The following is a 20,653-nucleotide window of genomic DNA, read 5'->3' on the forward strand; positions in this document are numbered from 1 at the left end:
GCCAGATATTAAAACTAGAGCCATCTTCAGCATTTATGTCTAAAGTAATGCCAGAATGCTAACTATAAATTAACTCCTGCTAAACTGGGTTGGTTATTATCCTTCTGGCTTGGTGTGGACTTTATGTACAGCTGGAACCTTCTTTTAGCAGTTGATTATATAGTTTATAATAATGACAGAAATTACCCCCCTTCCCCCCAGTCAGACACTTCACAATTTGCAATTAGCCCAAATAAAGCAGGCAATCACTCCTAATCACATCATTTTCTTCAAGTTTCAATAAATGCCACAATTAAATGAATTTGCAAGTTCCAAATCTAGAGAATTAACATCTCCCACCTACTGACCGGATGGGCCAGTCTGACCATTAAAAAGCTCACAGGACTGATTGGCTTTGATTATCACACCTAACCCTCGCACGCCATTTGTTACACGTCACCTTTAATCCCATCTTTGTTATGATGCTGAGGACGTTATTAACATGCTCCCCTTCCCTCTCCGAGATGCCCCCCCCAAGCCAGAAGTAAATGTTTAGCTAGTTGAAACATTCATAGTTTGAAGTATATTATTATGCTTTAACGAGTACAATTAGTTTGTAAAATGTACACCATTTTAGTGCAACCGTTACTGGATTTGTCGACCTTTATCACTTAAATTGTCTGTAAGTCAGCTAAGAACAATCACTTGGGATTGGGGGGGCACGTCTCACCTCTTGCAGTGTCCGTCTCAGTCGTAACAGCAGGGTTTTGACAGCGGTGCAGTCCTGCTGCATCAGTCTAAGAGGAATGGCATCCAGCCCGGGGGGTAAGGGCTCATCTTCCCTTCCCGGACTGAGCCCAAAACTCCAGTCGGCAGGCAGCAGGCTGGTTGGACGGCTGGGCTCCCTGGAGGAAAAGGAGGAGTGAAAGAAAGTGAGAGCAATAAAGAGCTTTCATGTTAGTCGGACTCAATGGGAAAACTAATAACTTTCTGCTTCTGCCAGCTGCTCTCCACAGGGAACCAGTGATCATTAATAATGGTGTAGATTATGTACTACATGGCAATATACAGACATTTGCCTCAGATCGTCCCAGTCGCCTCCAGAATCATGATGAGGAAAAAACAGACGCAAGAAAAACGTAAAAAACGTCTCCTTAACAAATGAAATGCGCTCGGCGAAAAGACACCGAGTCCAAATCCCTTTTGTTGAGTTAAACCTTCCACACAACTGTGACATTTCAGTGTTGGATTAGTTCAGATACCGACGAGCATAAACAACATCAACCTCAGCGCTGCTTTAATTAACCGTCCCATTTCAGATCCCTTTAATGGGAACCGGGCTTCTGGAACAACGATACGTCTCACGTCTCTGTCTGTGGAGCACAGCCACCGTTCTCCGTCTAAAAGTCAACGGCGATTTATCACAGTGAAGGAACGATACAGCCGAGAGGAGTCAACAGAAGCCCCCGGAGAAAGTACTCCCGGGTCTTTCATTTCAGGTTTCTTTCTGTTGGGAGTTTCCAAAGTTTGCAAAGAAATATAGCAGAATCGGCTGGGCCATCACTTATTCTACTGCTAAGATAGAAAATAGAAGATAATATAAGATTAATGTCACTAATGGTCCTATTTCACGTGTCAACCATTTTTAAAAAAACGCCCCCTTTCACTTAGTCAGAGGTCCATTTGCTGCAGATATGACAGAATCTAAATAAGCAGTAGGTAACTATAGCGAAAGGATTTCTGCATATTAACGAGACTTAATTAAACCAGCCATCTTCATCCTTTTAGACAAGTTGTTTGCGTCAAACACAATGAAACTGCTTCCCCGAGAAGAAGGAAGGAAAACAAACAGAATGCATCTGGCTGGGCCCGTTGTTGATAGGCACCAAAATAACACCCACGCTAGGCTGAGAAATCAACCTTCCGTGTTTATTTCCCACTGACAACAATTAAAAAGCAGTAAAAGTTTCCGATCAATAAGAATGGAGGTGAACCTTACGTGGATTTCTAATGGTTTTCTCTCCAAATGTCAAAAGCGGCGACTTAGAAGAAGGCCTGCTCCAAAAGGCCAACGCTATTAACGATCAACAGGCCCATTCCTTTTCTGTCAACGGTGAAATCTGAATTTATGTGACGACTTGTTACGAAGCCTTCTGACAGGGAAAGTCTTCGGAATTTAAAGTTTAAAATTAGGCAACGACGAGAAATCGTAACCAAACTCGACAATAGAGGACTTTATTAAATAAAACAGCGACTTCCACGGTCCTCCACTGACTCGCCATGTTTTGACAGAAGCACCTAAATTGCAACTGTGCATCTCGCCTTCTTTGTGACATTTTGAAAAGGTGAGCTGAGTAACACCAGCCTCCGCTCTGCAAAGCAAACAACCGGCGAGTTCACAGTCTGCATAAGACAGAGCAGAGGGGCGCCGCCGAGGTGGCGAGCCATTGTCGTCATAAGAGTGCTATTTAGAGAGACGTTCAGAGAATATTTGGTGATTTTTGTCCTATTCTGAGTCAAAAGAAGCCGAGGAATCACTGATGGGCATGTGTGCAAAAAGTTTTGACCCAACATGGTTACACCTCCTCCAACTACAGGACATTCAAAAACCCACAGTGTTTAAAGTCTTGACCAAAACAGGTAAAATCCTCCAATTAACCACAGTTTTTAATGGATGTTAAGATGAAAATCCCCCACTTTTGGGAAACTTTCACTGTCTCTGACGGCTTCTTCCTTTTCCTGCGTGGGATGTTAGTAAATGTGAAATCTATTTATTTTCCTGCATCTCCAGGTGAGGTGAGGCGAACCGGACGGAACTAAATGACAAATGATCAATCGCGCTGTTTTTTCTCCCGGTGGCGTGCGTCGAGTGCCGCAGGAGCAGCGTCGCCCTGAAAGTTCGGTATGCTCGTATCTTTTCTTTCGGTGGGGACAGGGTCTCTGTCTCACCTCGGAGGTGCTCGGATCGACAGGCAGGAAAACGTGTGGGAGAGGGGTTCAAAAACCACTCGCCTCCCCGGAAACAATAACCACAGCAATAACCTGTCAGAAGCAGGAGAGTGAAATATTTTTGGTTGAACAGCATCACCGAGGGCTGTAAACGCTCTTTACTGGAGGCATGCAGTGGGTTTTAGAAGCTGAAATGTCCTTCAATTGTGTCCATGTTATAGACACAAATAGAGCGATTTATACCCCGATAATAACATCTATGTAACTACGGGAAGACTGTGACGTGCCCTTGCAATATTTAGTGGGAATGTGCGTATTAGAGGGAGAACCGAGGGGAATGGATGGGATGCACTAAATCTTTGGCTTTGACAGGAGACACCAGGGCTCGCGTCCCACCTCATTCTGTACCACCGTCACGTTCCGCATCAGGAAGCCTCGGGAAAAGCGCCGGACCAGGGGAGGATGAATTGTGTGTTTATGTGGTTGGAGATAAGATAACAGCGGATCTAGATTCTGAACATATGCTGGTGTTTTCCAGGAGATAAAGAAATGTACACTTCTGAAAGAGGCCCACAATCAACGAGCAGACTGCATAAAACAAGGTGGAGCGCGATAATCTGGCATCAGAGTGGGACATCTTCTAAACAGGGACGTCTGTGAACGTATGTCTTTGCCACGCGTTGTTGCTCGGCAGTCCCGTCGGCACGCGTGCCAAAGCAGGAACACGCGTGTCCGTGACAGGGTTAAAATGAGTCCGTTGAGGAATGATAGATGTCTGAGGCGGGGAGGCCTTTCCTCGGCTCGGGGTCATCAGTCTTTCACTGTCGTGATAGCCCGACTGCTTTAGCTCATTTCTGGGCGTTCTTTCATTCCACATCTTGTGTGTCCTTACACACGCGCACACACAAAAACACACACAATCCTATTTTCCTGGATCCACCTCATTATTTATCTTAGCTTTTCATTTTAGCCGACATGTACGTTTTCCTTTCTGGTCTCCTCAATACGGAAATTTTTTGCCATTAATCTCTTCCAACTCGCTCCCTTTTCTCAGAACTTCTCCCCACCCAACTGAGAAGTGATCGATCCCGCAGAAACTGTTTAAAACGCAGCTTTTCCTCGACTTAAAAGTAAGACATTTATAGGCAACACTGACACGGTCGCCCTTCCGCAGATGCTAGAGTGATGCATCAGTAACCTGGAACACACGCACAGACTCGCATCCAAAATTCCGTGGCAAAAGCATGTAAATCAAGCTGAATATGTATATGATGTATGGTGTACACGCGGTCTGGGTGTGACATGTGTGCCGCAGATGGCTGAAGGTGTCCTGATGCACTTGAGCACATGGAAAAGCAACAGCTATTGGTGAATGAGTGGAGTCATTTGTCACCTCTCTTCGCGTCTCTCAGACGCCGTGCGCTCATCTGCATTCAGCACCTGAAGCTAAGGATGCTTAATGTTGCCATTAAACTCATTCGCCGGCATAAAATGCATCTGTGCCCCGAGAGTGAGCACGAACCACGTTCGAGGCAGCAAGTCTAACGCTGAACCCGCGTCTTCAGAGGCACAGAGAGAAAGAAAATAGAAGAGGGAATGTGACAGGATGGAGGAAGATCCGACGTCGCTTCTGTGATGGCAACACAATTAGTGAGGCGACGGTTTGGCTCGCGACTCTACTCCTGCACCTTAGATAATCTCTGTTTCGGTGGGGGCAGGATGGGCCCGCGTCCAGGTCCGCTGCATTCGTACCTGTGAGTGTCAGAATGTGGATCTCCTTGTTTTTGAGGGGAATTTTCAGTGGATCGCCAATCAAACATGCGCTTGCCTGGAGAGAAATATTTAAAAATGGCTTCATGTGTCACTTTGCATTTTCCCACTTCATCGTACGCACCAAGTCACAGTGCCAAAAATGTTACTCTCCCTTAAAGCCTCACAGCTATACATCTCCAAATAAAAGCACAAAAAGTTCGCCTCCAAAAGGGGCTGCGTCCAGAAAGCCTCACAATTTCCGACGCTAATTTGATACTTATGCAAACAAAATGCTGCTTCTTCCGTGATTTAAGAGATTAGAGGGTCTGTTTGTAATCCTCTGTAATGATCTTGACTCACCAGCATGAATGCCAAAGGTGACAGCACATCAGAAAAGCAGCCACTGGTTGACTGAGGCAGATTATCTTTATTTACTAGCTGCGGCAACAAAGCCATGTTAAAAATGCTAATTTACCACCCAAAGGGCGTCAAGAGTTTGGAGCGCATCTTTTCTCTTCATTCCCTGCGGACACAATCTTTTTCCGCTACGTTATTCTAAAGCCATGCGAATAAAAGAGCAGCAGAACCTCACGAAAACATGCGGCTGCGTTTAATCACCAAAACCTCGCTCTCATTATAATTTACCTGAGCCTGGCAGCCACCAGAAATTTAAAGTGTAGCAGCCGAAAGGAAACATGCAAATTAAATATTATAGCGACAGTTAGAAAATATACACAAAATACATTCTTTTAGTGATTATGCTGTTGATCCAACAGTGCAACACAAGGTCACATTATGATAAGCTGAATCAAGAAATGGAGATTTTCATTAGGGGAAGGAACCCATGTGTCCCAGAGAGGAGCACGGCATGATATAATAAGAGTTATAATAAGAGCTAACTCATTTCATCTCAATATGATCTCTGATTTAACTCTACTTATTTATATTTATATATAAATATATCATATACTTAGCAATGACAGGAGGCCATGACCATATGTTCTGTAGGGTTCGTATGAGAAGTAAGATTATTTCATATTAGCTTTTGATATTTGCTTTCTGAACAATGAAGTTGAAAAAAAAAAAGCAACAACGCGTGTTTATTGAACGCCGAGGTAGCTACAAGTTTCTGTCTGCTCCCATCTCGTCAACATGGAGCAAAACTGGGTAAAGGTTCTCTGATGTATGAAAGAAAATGGCCGCGTCATCTAAACATCAGCCACAAGCTGCAAAATGCCACTAAAGTTCAACAAAACAAAACACGCATTCTCTTTGAGTCTCTCAATAGAGGAAACCAATTAAACGCCATTTAATTTCTGAAATACGCCGTGGGGGGAGGGGGGGAAACAAAACAACGACTTTACTGCCAGTCAGATGTATTTTTTCCTCATTGCAAATCAGAAACAGGAGTCCTCACGTAAAAAAAAGGAAACAATCAGTGATTAGTCACCCTGTTGATGAGCATTTAACAAACAACTCAGAGTAATGAAAAGCAGAACCTACAACAGAATAGTATTTCATTCTTCTCAGCTCGTTAGACCAAGAAAATGAAGCAATAAATGTAGAGCCCGAGGCTCGCTAATACACAATCTGTAGGCACAAACTGTCAGGAAAGCAAAATCAGCTCCTTCAAAAACGCAGGACCACAGTTAGGGTTAGGGTTAGGGTTAGGGTTAGGGTCTCAGACTAACGCGGGTGAAGGGAACTCAGCTCCTCCGGCATGCTGGGTGTTGTGTCTGAAAGTCATGCTGGAGAGCATTTATCTGTCCCCAGCTCCACTCCAACACTCAGCTGGATTCTCCATGCTTGTTTTTCTTAAGGATGAATGTCTGCAAGCAGGACTTTTTTTTCCCGTGCCCAAGTGTGCGTGTGTGTGTGTGTTTGTTATGGCAGGTGGGATTAGAGAACATGGCTAATATAGTTTCTGAAATACATTCCAAATAATCATGGATTACTCACCTCATCTGTATGGAAGATTGCAAGAGCAAAAGTGGGTCAGGGCCCCCTTTTCATTGGCTCGCTGTCCCTAAAGCGGCGCGCTATCCTTCTACGTCTTAACAGTAGGTGGCGATAATGCCGTGTAATGCTAACTGACACCCGTCATTTATGCCAACTGAGGATTGGGAAAGTTTGGTGGATAAAAACTGCTGCAAAAGAAACTTGCTTAATCGTTGGTCGATGATTACATACCCTTAAATCTTTGTCCCAAAGGTTTTAATTCAAATGCAGCTATTTTAAGTGTTAAATGTAACTTTTCCCTCTTTATTGTTGTTAACTGCAGGTCAATTATCTTGACGACTGACCAGATTCTCTTTACAACGTGTACAGGAACATCCTGTCTGCTGCAATCTGCTTTGCGTTGTCCTTCAGACCACGGCCGCTCAGGCTACGACGCTAATACCTGCAGCAAAACCTCGGATTCAATCAACTAGGAAACTACAGGAGCTCTGAAGGCTTTCGAGCTGCCAAAGAATCGTCTGTCCACGTGTTACGCGTACGCGTGACGTGGTATCAGAGTTTTTACTTGCACACGGACAAACGCACGCGCCTCTTTCATTTCACCTCCTCTCCTCTGACTACCTGTGTTCTGGATAATCGCCACCAATGAAAATAGAAAAGGAAAATAAATAAATAACAAAAGGGAAGTGCAATGCTCAATGGGCAGACGGTCACCATAGAAACAAGCAAGCCATATCCCAGCTGTCAAAATTTAATTTCCTCTGTCCTTTTCCTATAGGAGACACAAGGGAGAAGTCAATATCTTAACACAAAACAAGCGGTGTGATACATCCCGCATACATATTCAGCATCTGCTAGCTTAATACATCCTTTCCTACCAACCAGGAGGCACCAAGGAACTTTCATTATTAGGTTATTGTGAAATACAGAACGGGGGCTAATATTATCTTGAGTATTGCAACTGGCAGGAGGGCTTTACATACCAAAGAGGGCTTTATGTAACAAAGGAAGCAGAAGTGCGCGACACATGCAGTCAACCATTCTTACAACCCTGGTTAAACACATGGTTGTGTTGCCTTTAATGCTGAAACCCTAATCTACTAGATAAGTATAATATAATAACGCTTTCTGTCAGCGTCCTTAATGGGACCGTCAGGGCGCTGAATCAGACGTCAGTGCCGATTGAGAGGCGAGCGCGCCCGTGGGCACGTGCGTGCACATTTGTCTGTGTTTTCTTATGGGCGTGAAGACGAGGGAGCACGTTTAGCCTCCAGCAGAACCGATTTCCCCTTTGAGGAAATGTGGAATCTGCGACAAAAATCAGAAGAGACTGAGTGAAAGAGTGAGCCCTGGGCAAACAGAGCCCCCTCGCCCCCCTCCCCCCCCAACGCAAGCACCCGATTTCTGCTCCTTCATTCTGATCTTTCCAGTGCAACGCAAGGAGGCAAGCGGTGTCAGAATACCACAGCCAAACTTTCCTGCCAGCCATTACATAATTGCATTAATATGATGATATTAAAAATGCAAACATGCAGATTCTTTCATGGCGTCTCCAGCAGTTATAACATCTAAAGTCTCAAAAACCGGGAGTGTATAATAGTTCACCCTGTCTGCTTCTTTCAACCTGCAAATGAACCACCCAAGTCCATCTACCGCCTAATTTGTTGGAACAAATGTACATCTTTTTTTTTTCTTTTAAAGTTATTTCCTCTTATAGCTACATCGCCATAAACAAATCATTTGGAAAAAGAAATTTTCATGATTCTTCCACCACTTTTACATGTTTTTTTTTTGTATTGGGTGTCATTTTGGCATTGATTGAAATAAACAGACCATCGCTCAGCCACTGCCAGATGTTTAAAGTAAATGAATACCATTAAGGCCTTTCCAGCTATGAGGTAGAACCCTCAGGGTTTCCCTTTGGTCAAAAGTAAAACAGTGAATGTCAAAGGCTCCGCTACATCTCCAGCTACTGTGATGAACCTGACTGTTAGATAACCATCTGTGGGTGTGACTGCGGTGCTAATCAGTGTCTTCTGAAAATATCTGACCCCGATGCATCTGTAATGGAACCCAAGCTCTGCCATTTCTATTCTGTCTGCCTCTCTCCATGTGACACCTGAAATGTGACAGGCATTGTTATTTTCTTTACTCTGTGCACTGTGCACACTGTAGAAGCTCTCTACATTATTAAACCTGCGGCTGCATACTGTTATTTTCAGGTTTATCTATTATATATTTAGTTTCTGAGCCGAGTTACAACATAGAACTTGTACTATAAATACAAAAAAATCTTTCAACAGAGCCGAGGGGAATCTCTGCATCATCGGTGATTTTATCAACAGTATATACAATGGCTTCAATTTTAGTTATTGTGAGGAATATGTGAAGGCTTTTTTGCTAATAGTGACCTTCTGCCCACAAGGCTCCTGAAGTGTTTGTGTTGGTTAGATTGTCATATTCTGGATTCTTGTTATTATACAGCTGTTTTCAAACCGGGATGCGCATGAGCAGGGGAGCACGGGACAACTGTGATGGCCAGCAGATGGTGCTAATTTTACGACCAACTACCTTAAAAACACCACAGGTTGGTCGTTCCTACCAGCATGGGCAGGTTTGGCACGGGACTAACGGACCGGACTACGTAAAGAAAGTTCTGGTTGTTTGATTCTTTGTCTAGTAATGTCTGAAAACCATGAATGTTGAAACAAAAGGGGGGTCAGGTAATGTCATAAATCATCTCTGATTCATTAAAATGCTCCGTAGCTGCATACCACCAGTCTTTTAGTGAGAAGACAGCTTAACAGGAAATAACCAATTAACTATCTGACACAAAGCATGGCTGGTTTTCTAAAGGTTGCGTCCCGGCTCCCGTTTCACCGACACTGTCAAGACAAAGAAAACGCTCCCCTATTTGGTGAAAGTGTCACTGTGAGGAACACGATAAACACCTTCCCCTACGTGTGATCTCTCAGGAGCAAAATGTTAATCCTCCAGCCTCGGCTTCAAATCCGCCCACAGAAGTTGACCCACAGTCTCTGCAAACAAAGATCGTTGTCGGTTTGTTCGGGGGAGCGCGCGGGTCGACTGGAAACAACATCCAATACCACAAAACCGGTTTGGAGCCATGAGTGTGAAGAAAATACCGAAAGCCAAATGAAGTCAGACGCCGTGCAGATCCCTCCCTGGCAGAGGTGCTCGCACGTACTATCAGGGGCTAAAAGTGCTCCGTCTGAGCGCTCGGCGACTGGGAGACAGAAATGATCGGAAATATAGCTCTAATATTCTTTCAAAGCGAACTTGGTTATTCATTTACCCTCGGCCATTCTGCACTCAAGCCTTGTTCTGTGTCTCAGGGATATGAAGTTTGGTAAGTATTCACGGGGGAGGCTCCAGCACGGCAATCCCTAGAAGAGGAAGCTAACAGTGACCTTCGGTCTCTTTCTCCATGTTAATCGTCTCATTTTATTTAAGATTTGCTCAAAATGCATGAAACAGAATCCTGCTACTGCCAGTACACATTCACAGGACAAAAGTCAGCCCTGTTCATGGACAAGCTATCAAGTCAAGCTTCCATTAAGGCCTCGGGCCTTGAATGTGGACATCACATCAAAACGCTGTATTCATTCATATGCACATGCGTACCTCTGACTGCTGGCTTTCCCGGGGATGCGGTCTCCTGTGGGGTCCATCGGGGAGGGGAGAAGGTTGAAACACGAGGTCAAGGACTGGCTGGAGTCTTCCCTGGACACTGAACACACCGGCAAAAAAATGCCGCAGTCAATTCACAGAAACACGTAGAAATATTTAAGTGACTGGCTTCAATAATAAAGGCCTTTTCCAGAAATGGAGCCCATCTGAGAGAGCTGTATGGAAACACCTCTCCAAAGACTTGACCCCTCATGCTGCCTCTGTAAAGGTCCTGCCCCCCCCCCCCCCCCCCCCCTTTGATTTAGAAGGTTACGCGTCACAGTTGTAGTAGCAACATAAAGCCTGCCAACCTCCAACGAGCTACTTGAGTAAATTCACGTGGTTTCACATGTGCAGCGTGCATCCAACGCCATCTTAGCCTGTTAACGCTCGGAAAAATAGGTTGGAGTTCACAGCTGGTACAAAGAAACGTGCTAAATTCCCTCCTTCATATTTGGAATTCTCGTTGGCTTGACTTTAAGCGAACGTCTCATCAAACCTTTAATTTCACGCTGTGGTCTGTGAACCACTCGCTCTAATAACTGAGCACACCTGAGTTGTTCTATTAGACCTATTTTGTATACTAATTAGTTTACCTCCTTCACCTCTGTTTGAGGCACCGCTGACAGCAAGTAAATTCACATGCACGCGTGCAAGCGCGGCTTTTACCCGCTCTTCCTCCCAAAATGCTCCAGCCCCTATATGCACAGCAGTCTGGCTTGTTATTCAGCTGCTTCAGTCATTGTGGGCCTTCGACTCTGCCTGACTACAACTGTGAATTTCTGATGGGCCATCTGGGGCTCCAAAATTGCCGGAGGATGAATAAAATCAACTCATTTTTACGTGTGATTTGATTCGAGCGTCCCAAACACGCCAGAAACTCAAAACCGTTCAGTGCAGAGTTGTGAAGAACTGAAATCCGTAATATATTTTGCTGACTTTTGTTTTGAAGAGTGATGTGTGTGAAAAGGAGGCTGCCATTGTTCTGAAATCAGCAGAAATGAATCAAATTGGAGGCTGGCGAGACGTCGCTTCACCAGACTTTAGTGGCTTTAAAATATTTAATGATGTGAAAAGCTGCGGTTTTTTTTTATGTATGTATGTCACATAAGTGAAGGTTGTTGTGCCGAAGACTCCTTTAAGAACTACATCACCGGCATCATCCCCCCCCCCGACAGTCACTGCGCAGCACGGCTGCCGCGCTGACATAAAACAAAGATAGAGTGCTGTAAATGAATCAAGGACATCAAATGCTGCGAGCATCCCGACTGAGCGCTGATTTCCTTGAAAAAGACAGGCTACAGGTGCTAATGAGGAGGAGAAACAAAGGGAATTTAAAACAAAGAGAATTTAACCAACCTCTGAAGACCTGCCAGCTTCTCTTTTAAGGAATAAAAAGGGGGGAAAGTAGATCCTAGATTGGATGTGGAACTAAATCAAACTTTGAAATAAGTCATCCCCTAAATGCCCAATTTAAACCTTCTACAGCACAGCTCCTGAAGTACACGAGCAGGTTCATTTCCTGTCATCTGACAGCAACTGAGAGGGAGCAGAGCTGCGAGTCTGGTGTTCCACTGGAGCTCTGGGCACCAGAAGACTATTCCCTCAACCAAAAACAGCTAATGCAAGGTTAATTCCCAGCCAGTGCCCTTGACCTGAATTGGCTCATTGCTCCTCGCGGACAATTTAAATGCAGTTTGTGGTACAACAGTGGTCAAGTTTCTACAGCTAAAACGAATGAGGATCGAAAGACACGGTCCAGTGCAAATTTAGACAGAACACGTTTGCGATGCTTCTTAATATGGAGAAGTTACCGTGGCGATGTCGCTGGTCATCAGAGAGGTCCATGTCCAACATGAGATCATCTTCATCCAACTCTGAGGAACCGAGGTTGTTCAAAACATCCTACAGAGACAAGAAAACAGCACCGGTAAAATGATAAATCTCCTATTAAGTAGAAAAACACTTGATCCATATCCAAGCCAGATTTTTAAATTGTAGATAACTACATAAAAGAGAGCTGCTTTCTTTATGAGCAACCAAAAAACAGATTACCTGTGTCTCCTTCAGGCGCAGTTCAAAGCTCAATACTGCCACCTGATGGCCATTACTGGAAATGCTGTATTTTTTTGAAAGTCAGGCCGATCTTAAACAGAAATATTGGAATTCGTCCCACCACTGAATTTGTTGTATCCTCTGGTGCACGCTGCAGCAGAGCTGTGCACTGGCAAGAATCCTGATATCCAACGCGCAGGCCAAGTACACATCAAGACTACTGTGATATATTAAGATGCTCCAGCACTCTTTTTCATGGAAGCTGAAAAAAATTCAAATCTGTCCATCAGATGAACGGCACCGTACCGATGCATCCTTCACAGCTACATTACACGTCCATCTTCCCCCTCAGAGTATAAAAAGAGCTTGATTTTATTAACATTCCCAACCACTCAACCATATTTGTGTGCAACAGAAAATATCCCAGTAGTGTGTGCGTCTGATCTGCCATGAGATACTCATCCAGAACATATTCCACTCTACTGGAAATGAATAAATGACATCATTTTAATTCATAAAGTGTATCGACAAAGTGAATTAAGCACACAGTAGCTGTGCAATGCTGTTCAACAGACCCCATTAGAAGCACAGAATTGTGTTAATATGATTTTATAACCCTTTGTTTCACCCTTTGTAATATACTTATAAGATTTGAGTATCATCCTTGTGTTCATAGATTTAATATGAGTTTTACTTCTCATTGAGGCTGACACTATCTGGAACACACAAGGGATAAGAAGCAAGGCATTATTTAATTCCATCAAAAGCCACAGGTTTCTGTTCCCGAGCTGTGGAAATCACATATAGAGTCTATGAAAATTACATTTATTCAGTGCTTTAGGGTGGTAAACATCAGGATCAGGGTAGAGAGATTTGGCGTCGCGGCGGGGTATTACAGCTTCCAGCTAAAGCAAACATACAGACTTACAAATTGCTTTCATCTTGGATAAGCACACGTTCCGCAGCCGCTCCTGGTTACGATGCGCCTGAGAGAACGAGGGATCGAGTGTCCTGTCAAACTGTAAATCCAGCGGTTGTGTGAAAAGTAACTGATTTTTACCTACGCCACCTGCCTCGCATCGCCAGGCAGTCCAAACAACAACCGCACATCCCATTACAAAGCAAATCCCACGTGAAGATTAACAGAAAAACACCGTTTATAAACCGGTGTGTCCCGGTTGTAGATTATTGACTGTGTGAGCAGCGGGATCAATATTATTCCCACACTCATATATTTTCAGGCGCATATTTAATTCCAGGCTAGATGATTTTTACCTGCATGTAAAGCTGCTATAAAGAATGTTGCACCGCCCAAAATATGATAGCGGGGTGGGAGATAACATTTATTCATCCTAATTATTGTCTACAAGAAGAGAATCTCTGTAAAATTGTAGATTTATAGAAGCAGTCGCTTGTGTAATAAGTCATTACCAGCAGACACGATCATCTGTATTACTCCAGCATAATTTAGAACATGAAGATGTTTACGAGTTGAATTTTTATGCCCCTAAACTCTGATTAAGCTGCAGTCGGACTTTTGGTAAATGGCAATAAAAACAATCGGAATGCTTGTGAGCTGCAGCAAAGTCATAAAGTTGCAGCAATCAATCCTTCGATGGAAATTCAGATAGACGGAAGATTCCAAAATCACCTCAGAGGTACAGCAGAGGGGTCCATTAAATCCTCCTGTGTTGGAGTCTTTTACAGGCTGATTCGTCTTGGATAGCTAATGAGCCTCTAATGGACAATCACCTCCTTTTGTTCTGGGCGCATTTGTCGCCGTACGAGCTTCAACAGCGAGCTTATGAACAGGATATTATCCTGAGCAAATTACTGTCAAACAATCAAAACGAAAGTGGAAGGAACGCATATGTTAACCAGTCGTAGGTCCAGTCCTTCAGTAATATCCACATAAACGCAGCACAGATGGGTTTCAAACCTCACTAATGGAGTTAAATCATGACGTGATTGTGCAATAACGAAATATGACTGTCTGTGGGGATGAAATAAGAGAGCCCAAACTTGTTCCTGCAAATGTCTCTGCAAAACTGGAGAATTAATGGCTGTGATCTTTTGTTTTTTGACACCCACACGAGACTCGACGGCCGGCGACCCTGTTCACACACAAATGCTACAGTCGCACTCCCGTGAAAGGTTTCGCTGTTTACGCCGTCCTGCGAGAGATCTCTCAAAAGAGAACGGCCGACACGACCAAGAAATTCTCTGTTTACTCCGTCAGTCGGCTTGAGTTTCAGCCCAGCTGTCAACAGCAAACCTTCATCCAACGCTAAATATGTTGGTAAAAACAAATAAGATCCCAAAGGGATCGGAGTCAGATTAGGGAACAGCTGAAGCCAACAAAACCTTGCCTCGCTTCCCGACGGGACCTCGCCGTTTATCCAAATTCAGCAAATTAGTCATTTGTCTGTGCGAGCCATGGCTTTATTTGCATTTATGATAATTATATCCTGCCTGTGCTGTAATGACAGCGGCAATAAAGCGCAGTTATCCAGCGTGGAGCACCTTAGTCTGGCGCTGGTTTATTGTGCACAGGTGCCAGGTCCCGTGGGCCTCCTTAACGCATAAACATCAGTCAGCCGCGCCATATGTCTGCATAAAAAATCAGCATCTATTCCCTCCCCTTTGTCTGCCTCGCCACCTTTAACTTTAATCGCGAGCTGCTAAAAAGATGTCGTGATTTGTCAGAAATGGCCCGCTTCTCCATAGCCGAGAACCCCCTCTGAACCTTGAGAGGGCGGCTGCTGAAAGACGCAGTGGAGCTTTATCTGAGCGACGCAACAGGACTCCTGCAGCTCCGTAACACTTAAGCTTCTGAGGAGGCCTTCAAAAGTCCCAAATAAGGAGGAAAAAATAAAGATCACTCAGTGTTTGATGGAGTGCTTCTCAAGGAGCGGATGCCGACGTACGTACACGGCAACGTGCTCTGCATATCCCTGCGCTTTTTAATCCCCTGGCGAAAGCCACCAGAGCCTGATATTTTAAATTGGCTTACAGGTTTCCACCCCTGAACCTGACCGCGTGGGCTCTAAGAGCATGAGCGGCTGTGAAAGATGTGCGCAGTTACCCTACGGATCAGCAGACGAGAGGCAGAGTGTTGAAGCAGAAACAGACGAGAGGACCGGTGAAGCACCTATTCGCGCAAGCACTGAAATTAATTTAGGGATTTGTCCTAAAAGCTTCAAAATGAAATGGCTTTCCTTTTCATTAAAGAACTTAATGGTAAGGTTATTACCTTGCGGAAAACTGGCGCACACAACAGAGCTTGATATGTGCTAAATTGCATCATGTTATCACAGATGCACATCATCAACTAGAGTGATGAAAGTAATGACTTTTCATTTAGGAACTCTTTTATCTGGCTACCAAGTGGATACACAACTTATACACAACTATAACTGAGATGCTGGGCTCATTTCATCCCATCCGTATCCATTTATACTGGCCTCGTCACCACCCCAATGGGTCCCAGGTCCACCATGGGTCCCAGTTCCAAGGGTCACACGAGAGATAATCTAAACTGTTCTCTAACTGGAAAATGGATTCTTGAACAACTGACGGGCTAAAGTGTAGCATCTCTTCTACTGAGCCAACCTTTTGCTCCCGTGCAGAAGTCAGTGTTACAGAAACGCGGCTCCTTTATTCAGACCGCAAAGATAAAATGTTACACAGAGCTGGAATGTTCCTTAAAAAATATATATATATATACAGAACCATTTATTTGTGGTCTGCAGAAAGACAGGAAAGGCAATGCAAAGCTAACAGGAAACCCAGAGCTAAGACTGTTTACATGGTTAATTTGTAACGCAGTAAATCATTTCCCATTTAGACAGTGATTCCTTGTTCCGTGTTACAGTTCTGTGTGCCAAAAGTTGGCGGCAGGGAAATTATGGTTAGGATTTAAGCACAAGCACTGGCTGCTCAACAGCTCCATGATTTAGACACAAGCAGTGTCTTGAATTATAGAGCATAAGTTACTGATAAACAACACTGTCACAGAGAGTGCTGCTGTAAAGAAAGAGAGAACCGAGCCAAGCCCACTCAGTGACGTCTCAGTGGTTTCCTTCACCGGCGAAGTGAGGCTGAGCATCCTGGAGTTTGTCACACGCTTTATTCTACGTTTGAAGAGAACAAGATGAGAAGACACACGTTGACACTCACCAGACTCCCCAGTTTCGATGATGAAGAGTTGTTTCTGTGCTTGAGCAGGCCGCATCCCTCCGTGCCAGTGGCATCTCTGTGGTTTCCATGGACACGAGGCCCACCGGCACCCTCAGACGATGAACGCAGACGCCGTTCCATCCTCATCACTTCGTGGTAGGGGCTGGCGCTGGTGCACAGAGAGGCTGGACCAAGGAATTGAGCAAAGGCAAAGAACGCTGGAGCAAAATTTAAAAAAAATTGCACGTGCACCATAGGGAGACCCTGCAACTGAATCTATTAGGACATCATGTCTGGGCCAAGTGTGTTTGAGGGTTCAGATTTGTTTGGAGGGTCAGGCTTAGGGTTAGGAACTGGGAAAGGCATTACCTCCAAGAAAGTCCTCACTAAGATAGAAATACAAGGGTGTGTGTGTGTGTATGTGTCACAAGGCCTGTCCTACCTGCATGTGGTTTCCTCAGATGAGAGGACCTGGGTTCGTGGCAGCCACAGAAGCTTCCTCTCTCTTGAGCCGACAGCGTGTTTCTTGTCCTCCTTTCCGATTGTTCTGGGTTAGAGTGACACCCCTCGCTGCGCGCCACCCCAGGCTCGCTCTCACTTGTGGTCTCCGTGTGGTAACCCGTCTTCCCGTGCTCCGCTACTTTCATCCCCTCGTCAGCCGACGTCTCTCCCCCGGTTTCCTTTCCCTCCTCCTCCCGCTCCTCCAGCGACTGCTGCTGCAGAGGTATGCGGGGCACGGCCGTCTCCGGCTCCGAGAGGGAAACGGCGGTCTCGTAGTCGGTGTGGTTGGCCGCGCTGGTGTCGAGGAGTAAGGGCTTTTCGGTGCTGGAATGGGCTGGAGTGAAGAACACCTAAAAAACCAAGCATGTGTAAAGCTCAACAAAATGTTACAAATGGACTCAATTAGCTCCGTTTTTATGATTCGCTGAGAGGGAAAACGCACTTCAGCGCTCATTAATTAAGCGTAGGGGTCCTGAGGCGGGCGCCTGTTCGCAACAGTCAAACCACATTTTTGTTTCGGAGAGCTATAAAAACGACCCTTTTCTGTCTGTATCTCTTTTCCAGAGTGAATGGTTTTCCTTATCGCACGTAAAACTAAAGAGAATAAATTGTTTGAGCGGGAGGAAACTTGTGAGCGCGGAGGTGGAAACAGACCTGCAAATCTCCTCTCTCTTTGTCTGCCTTAAATCCTCCGACTGTAAGGACATTTCATGCCCGCTGCTTCATTTTAAGCAATACTTCACACGTTTCACAAAGCAGTCGTAAATATTCCTCTTTTATGGTTTTGGCTGCTGACATTCAAGGACACCGTGGGGGTATTATTTGCTCCTCATCCATTTCCTTCCTTACAGTAATAAATTCGCACAGCCTAAGAATTTATTGTACTGGTGTTTGAATGCACTTGTCAGAACAATATATGTCTTCGCTGAATATTAATGCCTTTGACTCAACAGCCCTGTACCTGGGAGGTAGAGACAGCCACGCTGAAGGTCTCTGGGGCGGCTGGGGTGTCATCAGGGGCGGCATCAGCCGCCAGTCCAGGAACGGGCGCTGGTCCTGGGTCGAAGCCGGATCCCGGGCTCGGGGCCGGCAGAACGTCCACCTCTGAGATGGAATCTTCAGTGTTGGGGACGAACTCTGAGGGGGTGACGGCTGTGGTCCGATCCTCCGACACCATGGGCGACTGGAGGGAGCTCTCGCCAGGAGCGCCCAGCAGCTCTCCAGGCCACGAACCCGGGGTGATCCCGCCAGTGCCGGGGGTGAGTGTGGTCGTGCTTGGAGGTTCTAGGTTGACCTCGGGCGGCCTGTTGTGATCGGAGGCGCGTGAGAAGCGGTGGTGGGCTGAGAAAGACTTGGGCAGCAGCTGTTTCTTGTGGCGTGAGGAGCGCTTGTTGCTGCGGCTGCCTCCGCTGTAGTCGTCGAGGAACCCCGAGTCGTCGCCCTCGTTCCCCCCCGAGCCGCTGATGCAGTTGATGAACACATTTCGATTGGTGGAGGAGGAGGAAGAGGAGCCTTTATCGAAATCCTCCGTCTGCGATCGCGTGATCTTCTTCTTGTGGCCTCCGAATCCAAAAGAATGGCGCGACCTGGGCCGACCGCAGCTGTCGGTGAACCCCGACGACGGCGACGTCTCCGGGTTGTTCCCATTCGTGTCGGCGCTCTGCGTCGGCTGAGGGGCGTGGTTTAGGTTTATGGGCTGGTCGCGAGGGTCGCTGTTCCGTTTAGTGGTGAAGCTGAGAGACGGAGCGCGGAAAAGGCTCCGGCGCTTCCCGGTGCTGCCGGAGCTGGAGTTGGTGCTGGACGGGGAAGAGCTGTGGACGCCATTCCCCACTCCCCCTGAAGACGGAGAGGAGGGGAGCGACTCCTGCCTCTTGCTGTTGCTTCGGCGGAAAATGGGCAGACGGGAGACAAGAGTGGAGCGGCGAGAGCTCGATTCACCCATCTGGGCGGCGAGGTAGAGGGAAACTCTGAGGGAACGAAGGAACACAATCACATCAGTGAGTCAAGACCCAGAGGCCACATCCAAGTATATCACACCCCAAATGAGCGCCTGACAACAAAATATGATCAGAATGTATCATATTTTAACAGATAGCAAGTTCCAGTAAACACTGAGGTTGATAAACGTTCTCATTGTTGTCGGGAATCAATTAGCCAAACAGAATAAACCGTTCTGAAAACACCGACAGAGCGGCTCTGCGGGAACACCTGCAGCCCTTTTGTTTTTGATCTCAGTGTAATAGGCTTACATTAACACCCTTTTACTCAACTAGCACAAGGGACTGTTGCCTCCTTGAAAGTAAATTTGATCAGGTTCTAAGCATACAGGGATGAAGAGCTCTCTTTCACGCAGCCTTGCTCCTGAAAGGTTGATTCATTTTGTGAGAGACGGGGGAGGCAAACCTTTTTTTTTTTCTCTTACTGACATAATAAACACACAGGTGACATATGCAGAAAACACGTGAGTATAATCTGCCCCGCTGGGATCACTTCAGGTTCGGTGGACGCGTCAGTGCTCGCCGGAACGTTCGCAGCGTTTAGACAACATGTTTTTCATAGAGAAAGTTCCCAATGACCCGCACACTATAAGACTGGTCCGTAATCGAGCGCATGACATCAGATTAAACCCTCTTTCTAAGACCTTAGCAACCCAACATAACAACAAAAGTGCTCAGCCTCTCCTACGGCGTACCGCAGGGGATCTCTGTGAGCTATCTGGTATAAGTCACGCTCACACGTTTACAATGTTTCGCGCTGGACCACCCAATGGGTGAGGTGTGGGCGAGATCGAACCGATGACCTTTGTATCGCCACGCACCAATCCTCCAGCACCTTGGGGGGGTTTCAAAGATCAGGCTGTTTCGCATCAAGCCTGATGAAACCGAACGTGGAGAAACAGAAGTCCTGCTGCCTGTTTACTTCCTCAGGGCTCCAGCACACAAAGCGCGACTGTCACAGAAGCAGAACCCGAAAACGAAGCTCAATTCAGACCACAAGCAGAAATCTGCAATGTTTAACTTCTGTATGTTATTTTAAAAGTGCCTCAACTGGCTACTGCAGATAACAATGCTGGTGGTGTTGGTAACTATAACAACCATGTCAAAATCAGCTGGTAGACAGAGAATTACAGGTGTGTTTGTGTCTTTCACCACAATAACCATCATTACACGTCAGGGGATGCATTTTTGCATATTTGTGCTACGAAAAGCCATAGCATTCATTTTATAATAATATAATAATATATAATAATAATATAATACTTTTGGGGGGGGATTCTTTCCAAAAGTGTGGTAGTTTTGCTCCATTTGTCTTTAATATTTGATACCGCCTACAGTCACAGAAACGACAACTTAAAAGAGGATGTGTAGATTGTCTTGGAGAACAACCGTAGTCTGCACAATATGGAAATGAAATTCAGTGTAATGTTGGTCGAAAAAGACAGAAGTAAACAGTGTTTCCATGTAAAGGGCGATGCGCGCAACCTCTGGTCCAGCTTGGAAAAACGGGCTTATCTTTACTGAGAAGGAAAACACACCACATTCATGATAAGACACTCGTTTTTACCCATTATGGGATAGCTGAGCATCTT

At 45.5% G+C, this 20,653-nt stretch overlaps 1 protein-coding gene across 5 annotated transcripts in view; it reads right to left on the reverse strand.

Annotated features, from left to right (window-relative positions):
• Positions 1-20,653, reverse strand: part of ccser1 (coiled-coil serine-rich protein 1) — a 72,390-nt gene that overhangs the window by 50,962 nt on the left and 775 nt on the right. For all 5 annotated transcript variants that reach the window (XM_029829442.1, XM_029829441.1, XM_029829443.1 and 2 more), the window contains exons 2-7: positions 18,026-19,031; positions 17,006-17,414; positions 16,564-16,748; positions 12,144-12,234; positions 10,285-10,390; positions 710-884 (exon numbers count right to left, since the gene is read on the reverse strand). In XM_029829442.1, the coding sequence (XP_029685302.1) occupies positions 710-884; positions 10,285-10,390; positions 12,144-12,234; positions 16,564-16,748; positions 17,006-17,414; positions 18,026-19,006 (1,947 nt within the window). In that variant the 5' untranslated portion in view covers positions 19,007-19,031. The remainder of the gene's footprint in view (positions 1-709; positions 885-10,284; positions 10,391-12,143; positions 12,235-16,563; positions 16,749-17,005; positions 17,415-18,025; positions 19,032-20,653) is intronic.

This window comes from Takifugu rubripes, chromosome 21, assembly GCF_901000725.2.
Source record: "Takifugu rubripes chromosome 21, fTakRub1.2, whole genome shotgun sequence".
In the NCBI taxonomy this organism is placed as follows: domain Eukaryota; kingdom Metazoa; phylum Chordata; class Actinopteri; order Tetraodontiformes; family Tetraodontidae; genus Takifugu; species Takifugu rubripes.